The following is a 10,827-nucleotide window of genomic DNA, read 5'->3' on the forward strand; positions in this document are numbered from 1 at the left end:
AAAAAAAATTCAAATGTTTGTTCTGAGCTTTCTCAGCAAACAGGTTTTAAGAAACATCTTTTGAGGTGTTTGCTCAATCCAGTATTAGTAAGCAATGGTCCTCTACACTGCCTTTCCCAGACAAATAAATCTGAAAGGGCCTTTGCTTTGATCTCAAGCCTTTAAGGGGCCCAACAATAGGTTTTGAAGGAGCAGGGGCCCAGAGCCAACACACCCCTCTTACCCGACAACTATAGACTCAGCAAACACGTACTTAATCAATATTTGGCTAGAGAACACCCTCTTGATTCTGAAAACACCCTTTTGAGAATTTATCTGAACACCGAATAGGAAAAAACAACAACTCCCACAAGCAGGGAGGAGAGAGTGAAATACAGCCAGTGAAGAATCAGCCCACTGCAAACAAACGGATGAGAGCGAATGGAGAGAGGAGAAGTTTACAGTGTGTCAATGGAGATCAGGACTCGTTGAGTTTTATGATGTAGACACATCTACATGTGAATAAAAGCCAGAGGTGATTGATCCTTCTAGGAAAACAAAACCATTAACCGGGCTTTGAAAAGGCTGTTTTCCTTTCTCCTTTCCCCTCGCGCTTCCTTTCTTTCATTCACTGTTTTGTTCTTTCTTTCTCTTTTTCAATGCAGATATAGACACCTAAGTAACTCTGTTGCAAGTCCAGGTTTAAATGTACACAAATACAACATAGAAACCAGCTAATGTTTTTGCCCTAAAAATTGAATGGAAAATATTTGTGCAAGAATGTTAAAAAATAACTCATCAATACATTTTAATAAGATGTTTGTTTCAGTCCATTTGACTCACAATAATTCCTGCCAAGAAAATCACATAATTTCATAATGAACTTAACACTATAAATAATAGCTTATCCTTGAGTTTTGAGCATGTATTAGTGGAATGAATAAACTATGGGGATCATTACTATTTCCATCATTTGGTATTTTGCAAAGTTGGTCTAGATGAATGTTTCATTTATTAGCTTGTTTCCATAATGCTGAAAAATTATATTTTAGTCTTGAATATTAAATCTATAAACACTGTTTTCACAAAAAGAAGAATAAGCCATAATGAATTTTGTGTCTCAATATGTGCTCTTAGTAAAACTCTTTTGGTGTGAAGTGAAGTGACATGTGGCCCATACTTGGAATTAGTGCTCTGCATTTAACCCATCCAAAGTGCACACACACAGCAGTGAACACACACACACACCGTGAACACACACAAGGAGTAGTTTTGTTGACCTAATTTGCTTGCACTCATTTAAACGCTCATTTAAGATGATCATCACACAACAAATAATCAACAGCAAAACAGCACGAAAAAGTCAACAAAACAGAAAGATTGCTCAACATAAAACTCACTGTGATTCAAACAGTCCCATATGCCTGACAAAATGTTATGCTGAAGTTCATTTAACTGGAAAAAGTAACAACTAAGCAGAACAAATATAGAGTGAATGTTGTTCAGCATATATTTAAAAGTTACAAAAAGCAAATACGATGTAATTATGTCAACGTCTGAGCTGAAACCAATCTAGCTACTCTACAACATGGAGCTGAACTAATGACATCCCATTTTGGGTTTACTCAAGTTTTCTTTTTTACGCAGCAAGCATTTTTACAGTGCATTTGCAATGTTGTGCGTTTCAAAAGTTCATATCAATCAGCCATCTCCAAACAACAACATATCGACAGTCGTTTGTTAAACTAATTACCAACTGATCTGTATTCGTGATGGCGGTGCTGGAAAAGAGAGAAGAGAGAAGGAAAAGGGCAGTGAGGAATGAATGCGCGCCCCGGGCGGAGAGGAAGGGGGCGGGTTTTTGTCCTGAGATGAAAGTGGGGACGAATAAAGGGCTCGATTTAATCTACTAGAAAAGGTTTTCATTGCAATGACTGAGTATAATGTGCGCCAATTGTAGCGCGGCCCATGACGCGGGGTGATCCGGCTAGCGCGCTCACAGCTCAGAGTTTCTCTCTCCACTTGACATCTAGAACAAACTCCTCTGCGCAAGAATTCCAGAACGGTGGGGGTTAGAAAAACGCGCTGCCTGTATCACTTTCCAAGTTAATAGCCTACATATAATTTCTTCTTCAACTGGGGGAATGGGGTATTTCCTCGAGGCTATCCGCTGTGTGGATGTTAAAAATCTTCGTGATATTTTGACACGTTGTTTTGACATTTTGAGTGTCACTAATTAAATTTCGCCGGAAAATGCAGTTACTTTCTCTAGGCCTATCTGGCGTAATTATTCAGCGATTTTCGCGGCGTAATCTCTCTGCAAAACTAATAGCAATGTTAGTCGTGTTAACATAAGGCATTTTAAACAAGCATAATTTTAAGTACAAAAAAATGTATGATATACCTGTGATGTAATTTTTTTAACAAGGCGATCTGAGGCTACTTTTGTCGATGTTTAGCGAAATTCGCGACTTTCGTGAGCGAGCGCCATTGTAATTTTACTTTTACGGCATTGAGCTTTTTGTTTCGACTTTCTTCGGGAGGTTCGTGATTAAGAAAATGTTAACGAAAATGTAGGCTATTATACATTTATATTTATGAAAATCTAAAAAGTAGGCATTATGTTTATGGTTTTTTTTTTAGTTGACATCACACATATTGTGTGAAATCCACATATTTAAAGGAGAAAATTAATGGTCTCGATCTGAAAAGTCACATAGCCTATACTCTAATCACAAGGTGTTTCGTTTTTTTTTTTTTTGCTTAAAACGTAAAAATTAAAGCATCTTAAAATTAAATAATAGCCTACCTCCAGATGCTGTTGACGTTTTTGGGGACGAAAGGGAAAATTCCAAGACATGATCTAGCTAAAAATGGACACATTATTCAGGCCTCGAAGTCTATAAAACACTTGTGAGCCGGGACTACGGTCATTCGTGAATAATTCATCTCTCATTGCCCGTCCATAATGTCCTCTCTAGCCTTTTGTTGGACCGTTTTTTCTTCCTTTCTTTCCAAATTTTGAAAAGCTTGGAGTCTTTTGTCAGGACCAAGCTACTGCTAGGCCGATCTTTGTCCTGGGGAAACTGAAGCGTGAGTCTCATGGACTCTTTCGCTTTTGTTTCCCAAGTTCATCCTCAAGTGTCCGATTGTGCACCGCAGGAGCGTCTTTTAGTGAACGCTATTCTTGGACAAATGTTTGATTTACTGATTCGGCCAGTTTCACTCCAGGAACGTCTCGTTTTAGGAGGTTAATCTCTGATGCTCCTCAATTCAGTTTCAACGAGTTTCAGGAAAGACACAAAAAACGCTAAAAATATACTGAAGACATGAGCCATTTTCCCATCAATCTGTTAAGCATTTGGGGGCAAAAGAATCAAACTGAAACATTAAAAACGATTTTCATACGGTACCTACGCTACTTTTCCAAAAAAAATTAAATATTATTTTAACAGAACACATATTAGCATTAATAATAATTAATAATAATGTTATTACTATTATTATTATTAAAGGAGTAGAACACATTGTATTACCTATACATATATAGGCCTAAATATTGTATATCCATAATAAAATGTATGTAGATACCTGTAAACTCATGGTGCTCATCTCAGTTCCGCATAAAAAAAACATAAAACTCCTCAGAACTTACATCTGTCGCCGAGAATCCCGTCGATGCTGTGTTTGGCTCTTCTTTCGTTTTCCTCTTTTTATACAGGGAAAAAACAACTGATGATTTCATATAAATTATCACTTTTTACTGGAGTTCAAAAAAGTCACAAATATATAAAAAAAAATTCAAATGTTTGTTCTGAGCTTTCTCAGCAAACAGGTTTTAAGAAACATCTTTTGAGGTGTTTGCTCAATCCAGTATTAGTAAGCAATGGTCCTCTACACTGGCTTTTCCCAGACAAATAAATCTGAAGAGACCTTTGCTTTGATCTCAAGCCTTTAAGGGGCCCAACAATAGGTTTTGAAGGAGCAGGGGCCCAGAGCCAACACACCCCTCTTACCCGACAACTATAGACTCAGCAAACACGTACTTAATCAATATTTGGCTAGAGAACACCCTCTTGATTCTGAAAACACCCTTTTGAGAATTTATCTGAACACCGAATAGGAAAAAACAACAACTCCCACAAGCAGGGAGGAGAGAGTGAAATACAGCCAGTGAAGAATCAGCCCACTGCAAACAAACGGATGAGAGCGAATGGAGAGAGGAGAAGTTTACAGTGTGTCAATGGAGATCAGGACTCGTTGAGTTTTATGATGTAGACACATCTACATGTGAATAAAAGCCAGAGGTGATTGATCCTTCTAGGAAAACAAAACCATTAACCGGGCTTTGAAAAGGCTGTTTTCCTTTCTCCTTTCCCCTCGCGCTTCCTTTCTTTCATTCACTGTTTTGTTCTTTCTTTCTCTTTTTCAATGCAGAAATAGACACCTAAGTAACTCTGTTGCAAGTCCAGGTTTAAATGTACACAAATACAACATAGAAACCAGCTAATGTTTTTGCCCTAAAAATTGAATGGAAAATATTTGTGCAAGAATGTTAAAAAATAACTCATCAATACATTTTAATAAGATGTTTGTTTCAGTCCATTTGACTCACAATAATTCCTGCCAAGAAAATCACATAATTTCATAATGAACTTAACACTATAAATAATAGCTTATCCTTGAGTTTTGAGCATGTATTAGTGGAATGAATAAACTATGGGGATCATTACTATTTCCATCATTTGGTATTTTGCAAAGTTGGTCTAGATGAATGTTTCATTTATTAGCTTGTTTCCATAATGCTGAAAAATTATATTTTAGTCTTGAATATTAAATCTATAAACACTGTTTTCACAAAAAGAAGAATAAGCCATAATGAATTTTGTGTCTCAATATGTGCTCTTAGTAAAACTCTTTTGGTGTGAAGTGAAGTGACATGTGGCCCATACTTGGAATTAGTGCTCTGCATTTAACCCATCCAAAGTGCACACACACAGCAGTGAACACACACACACACCGTGAACACACACAAGGAGTAGTTTTGTTGACCTAATTTGCTTGCACTCATTTAAACGCTCATTTAAGATGATCATCACACAACAAATAATCAACAGCAAAACAGCACGAAAAAGTCAACAAAACAGAAAGATTGCTCAACATAAAACTCACTGTGATTCAAACAGTCCCATATGCCTGACAAAATGTTATGCTGAAGTTCATTTAACTGGAAAAAGTAACAACTAAGCAGAACAAATATAGAGTGAATGTTGTTCAGCATATATTTAAAAGTTACAAAAAGCAAATACGATGTAATTATGTCAAGGTCTGAGCTGAAACCAATCTAGCTACTCTGCAACATGGAGCTGAACAAATGACATCCCATTTTGGGTTTACTCAAGTTTTCTTTTTTACGCAGCAAGCATTTTTACAGTGCATTTGCAATGTTGTGTGTTTCAAAAGTTCATATCAATCAGCCATCTCCAAACAACAACATATCGACAGTCGTTTGTTAAACTAATTACCAACTGATCTGTATTCGTGATGGCGGTGCTGGAAAAGAGAGAAGAGAGAAGGAAAAGGGCAGTGAGGAATGAATGCGCGCCCCGGGCGGAGAGGAAGGGGGCGGGTTTTTGTCCTGAGATGAAAGTGGGGACGAATAAAGGGCTCGATTTAATCTACTAGAAAAGGTTTTCATTGCAATGACTGAGTATAATGTGCGCCAATTGTAGCGCGGCCCATGACGCGGGGTGATCCGGCTAGCGCGCTCACAGCTCAGAGTTTCTCTCTCCACTTGACATCTAGAACAAACTCCTCTGCGCAAGAATTCCAGAACGGTGGGGGTTAGAAAAACGCGCTGCCTGTATCACTTTCCAAGTTAATAGCCTACATATAATTTCTTCTTCAACTGGGGGAATGGGGTATTTCCTCGAGGCTATCCGCTGTGTGGATGTTAAAAATCTTCGTGATATTTTGACACGTTGTTTTGACATTTGAGTGTCACTAATTAAATTTCGCCGGAAAATGCAGTTACTTTCTCTAGGCCTATCTGGCGTAATTATTCAGCGATTTTCGCGGCGTAATCTCTCTGCAAAACTAATAGCAATGTTAGTCGTGTTAACATAAGGCATTTTAAACAAGCATAATTTTAAGTACAAAAAAATGTATGATATACCTGTGATGTAATTTTTTTAACAAGGCGATCTGAGGCTACTTTTGTCGATGTTTAGCGAAATTCGCGACTTTCGTGAGCGAGCGCCATTGTAATTTTACTTTTACGGCATTGAGCTTTTTGTTTCGACTTTCTTCGGGAGGTTCGTGATTAAGAAAATGTTAACGAAAATGTAGGCTATTATACATTTATATTTATGAAAATCTAAAAAGTAGGCATTATGTTTATGGTTTTTTTTTTAGTTGACATCACACATATTGTGTGAAATCCACATATTTAAAGGAGAAAATTAATGGTCTCGATCTGAAAAGTCACATAGCCTATACTCTAATCACAAGGTGTTTCGTTTTTTTTTTTTTTGCTTAAAACGTAAAAATTAAAGCATCTTAAAATTAAATAATAGCCTACCTCCAGATGCTGTTGACGTTTTTGGGGACAAAAGGGAAAATTCCAAGACATGATCTAGCTAAAAATGGACACATTATTCAGGCCTCGAAGTCTATAAAACACTTGTGAGCCGGGACTACGGTCATTCGTGAATAATTCATCTCTCATTGCCCGTCCATAATGTCCTCTCTAGCCTTTTGTTGGACCGTTTTTTCTTCCTTTCTTTCCAAATTTTGAAAAGCTTGGAGTCTTTTGTCAGGACCAAGCTACTGCTAGGCCGATCTTTGTCCTGGGGAAACTGAAGCGTGAGTCTCATGGACTCTTTCGCTTTTGTTTCCCAAGTTCATCCTCAAGTGTCCGATTGTGCACCGCAGGAGCGTCTTTTAGTGAACGCTATTCTTGGACAAATGTTTGATTTACTGATTCGGCCAGTTTCACTCCAGGAACGTCTCGTTTTAGGAGGTTAATCTCTGATGCTCCTCAATTCAGTTTCAACGAGTTTCAGGAAAGACACAAAAAACGCTAAAAATATACTGAAGACATGAGCCATTTTCCCATCAATCTGTTAAGCATTTGGGGGCAAAAGAATCAAACTGAAACATTAAAAACGATTTTCATACGGTACCTACGCTACTTTTCCAAAAAAAATTAAATATTATTTTAACAGAACACATATTAGCATTAATAATAATTAATAATAATGTTATTACTATTATTATTATTATTAAAGGAGTAGAACACATTGTATTACCTATACATATATAGGCCTAAATATTGTATATCCATAATAAAATGTATGTAGATACCTGTAAACTCATGGTGCTCATCTCAGTTCCGCATAAAAAAAACATAAAACTCCTCAGAACTTACATCTGTCGCCGAGAATCCCGTCGATGCTGTGTTTGGCTCTTCTTTCGTTTTCCTCGATCTCCCTTTTTTCCACTTCATCATCATCCTCATCCTCATCTCCGTTTCCACCAAATCTACAGCGCAGCATGCGGCTGATGGAACTCACTGCGGAGAGACAAAAAAAGCTTCATCAATTGACATTATAGAATTCCACTTGTTGAATGTTTAAACGCTTGAAAGCGTGCAGGTATACAATTTCAATCCGTAACCACGAGGCATTTAAAACGATTTTACAGCCTATAGGAAATATATATATATATATAACAATATAGGGTTGCTTTAAAGTCACAAGCCATCTGTTTTGCTTTGTTTTGTTTTTGCATTGTTTTTTTCTCCAAGAAACAGGTGCTGGAAGCAATATCTTAAAAACATCAACTAAACTGCACAGATTGCCAGATACATTTCAGTACCTGAGGGCACGTTATTTCGATCGCAGATTCCATCTTTCAGAAGTTTATCCCGAATCTCCCAGCTGAACATCCCTGGATTCTCTCTCTTGTATTCTTCGATTTGCTTTTCCACATCGGGAGTTGTGCTCTGCTTTCATTACAATAGTTACATAATCATTAAATTTGTATATCTTTATACCATTTTATGAGAACTTACAAAATATCTACAAACGATTTTAACAAGACTGTCTAGATAAAATCGCCAGTTTCCATTTAGTTATAATTATGTGACTATTCACAAGACGTTCTGTACAATTAATTAACACTGGATTACTATGGTGTTTAATTCATTGTTTTAAGTCATAGGATATATTAAACAAGGCAAAAAGTCTGTCTTAAAATCTCTTAAAAATAAGGATTTAACTTTTTAGAATTTCTTATTCTCTAATTCTTTAAGAAACATCTATGCATTGGTGCTTTGGAGACAAATTAACTGATCTGAAGAACCTATAAGAACTTTTTAGGATATTAAGAACAATAGATTCTACACTCTAAAAAATGCTTGGTTGTTTCAACCCAATGTTGGGTCAAATATGGACTAACCCAACTGTTGGGTTAAATGTTGGTTACATTTTTAAATGAGCTTTTTAACCCAACAGTTGGGTTAGTCCATATTTGACCCAACATTGGGTTGAAACAACCCAGCATTTTTTAGAGTGTATACACAGAACATTGACTCTATACAATTAAAATTGTTTATTGTGGAAATTATTTGCTGAACGTAAGGTGCAACATCATAGTCTGTGTACACCCTTAAAAAAAACATGGACACTGAAAAAACACCAAGCATATTTTTTTTAGTCGTTAAGTCAAACACCACACTTCATTTGCAAAACTCCATATTTAAATGTGAAACTGGGATGAGCTTTCTGATCAATTCAGTAATACAATTCAGCCCTAGCAGGACATTAAATGGCCTCGGTGATGTCCTACCTTGGGTTTGCTGCCACCAATAGCACCGGGCCGAATGGATCCGGTCTCCTGGTACCTGCATAAAATTTTGGAAACGCATCCGTGCGACACGCGCAGCTGTCGGGAGATGACGCACGGTCGTATCCCGTGATGGGCCATCTCTACTATCTTGTGGCGGATGTGATTGGGCAGAGGGCGTCCGTTTATGAAGACTCCACCGAGCTGGTTCACGCGGCCCTGACCTAACGGCGTTGAGACTGCAGTAAGAAGGGGGAGAGGTTGTGTCAGTGACTAACAATTTATATAACGATTTCGTTATGCTAAAGTGAAAATATATTTAATAAAGCAAGATATATAAGCGCACATAAACTCATAAACTGAAGTGTGCCGTTATATCTTTCTTTACAAAGTCTTTTTTCCTAACTTGCATCACTAAAAGTTTGCTTTAATGCTTTGTTAAAAGGGAAAACATAATCAAAAGCATGACAGATATGTTCTATTCTTATAATGCAAAAACAACTACAACACAACAACAATAAAACTAATACTACTACTAATAAAAGATAACAATTTATAAATACTACTACTAATACTAAAATGTACTAATAAAAAATGTAATTAATAGTAATAATTTGCAAAGATGTTACTCGTTGACAGAGCACTTTTTATATTATACATTTGTATTTATATATTTTAAAAGTATATCAAAGTTGACAAGCTTGTACAATTTTATATGTAAACTAACATTATGGCGGAAAGCCTTTTTTGTACAAAATGTTAGCTTTGCATTAAATAAGCTTCAGTACATTAGACTACATTAAAGATTTAATAGTTAAAAAATTAAATGTTTTTTTTTGTTTCAGCTTGAAATAGTAAAGTCATTCCAAGTGGTTGGACGCTGTAATTTCACATCACATCATCACATTCACATGACAAAATAATTAAACCTAAGTTTTCACTCTTAGCAAGTTCATCAGATCAAATCTGTCTTATAAAGAGTCAACTTTGTGAATACTTCTAAGTTCAGACTGTTCTGTCGTAACCACAGAAACGAACACCTTACCCTCCAAGGAAAAGCCTCCTCTCGGGTAGTTTTGGGGTGGCGTGGGGCGCATCATCATGGAAATGCCCCCCGCTAATGCGGTCATATCTCCTCTGCAAGAAAGAAACGGGTGCACGGAGCACTTGATAGAAAAACTGATGTTATCCAAAGAAGAAGCGCTGATCGTCAAGTGTCACTGGATTGCTGAAGTACCAAGTCTTCATTCAGCTGAAAACGAAAAGTCAACTTCAAACCGTCGCTGCCAATCCTCGGAAGATCTTCAGTCGTGGTTTATCTCAACGCAGTTTGGAAGATCAAACTCTCAGAGCTTCGTTCAGTTGTTGTTGACACACTTGTTGTTGAGAATTGGAACGGTGATCAGGGGCGAAACATTTTATCAGTTGTTGAGTTGTTGGCTGCTTCTACTCGTCGACGACTGCGATTGGTCAAAGAGGGAGGGTCCAAAGACTTGGGAAAGCCTTCTGATTGGTCCAAATCCTTCCACTTTCTTGAGCTGTGACCTCGGGAGTTCAAGGGGATTTGTCACCGATAACACCCTCAGACATAAACGGTGATGCTGAGAACAATCTGGAAGATAATAGTGATGTTTTCTTCAAGTAATTGAAAACATTTCAGTTTTGTTCAATGCAGTGGTTTGGAGACGTGGAGAGGTGTTTCCGAGAGCCATCCAAAAGGAGACAATTTGGATGTCTTGCTGATCAAATGCACCTTATTAAACAAATAAATGGTTAATAGAGACTATTAGACCTGAGATGGAAGTGTCAGACAATGTAGACGAGTTGGGACGAGTTGGGAAGCTTCCAGGAACAGAGTTGGGAAACACTGCCGAGTTTCTCCATTTTGCTTTCTCCTGCCACAACCGTATTTTATTTATTGGTAGCCTATTGAACATGAATCCTCTGCAAACCCTAACTTTCAAGTAAAACCCCAAACGCTGCACTGCACAGAGGTATTTA

At 37.3% G+C, this 10,827-nt stretch overlaps 1 protein-coding gene across 1 annotated transcript in view; it reads right to left on the reverse strand.

The window, feature by feature from the left end:
• The window catches only part of pax3a (paired box 3a), a 35,509-nt gene extending 25,553 nt beyond the window's left edge, over positions 1 to 9,956 (reverse strand). The window contains exons 1-4 of the mRNA XM_016253413.1: positions 9,872 to 9,956; positions 8,830 to 9,065; positions 7,858 to 7,987; positions 7,409 to 7,552 (exon numbers count right to left, since the gene is read on the reverse strand). Of these exons, the coding sequence (XP_016108899.1) occupies positions 7,409 to 7,552; positions 7,858 to 7,987; positions 8,830 to 9,065; positions 9,872 to 9,956 (595 nt within the window). The remainder of the gene's footprint in view (positions 1 to 7,408; positions 7,553 to 7,857; positions 7,988 to 8,829; positions 9,066 to 9,871) is intronic.
• Positions 9,957 to 10,827: the final 871 nt, after the last annotated feature.

The sequence above is a fragment of the Sinocyclocheilus grahami genome, unplaced genomic scaffold, assembly GCF_001515645.1.
Source record: "Sinocyclocheilus grahami isolate Dianchi unplaced genomic scaffold, SAMN03320097.WGS_v1.1 scaffold1181.1, whole genome shotgun sequence".
NCBI lineage: Eukaryota > Metazoa > Chordata > Actinopteri > Cypriniformes > Cyprinidae > Sinocyclocheilus > Sinocyclocheilus grahami.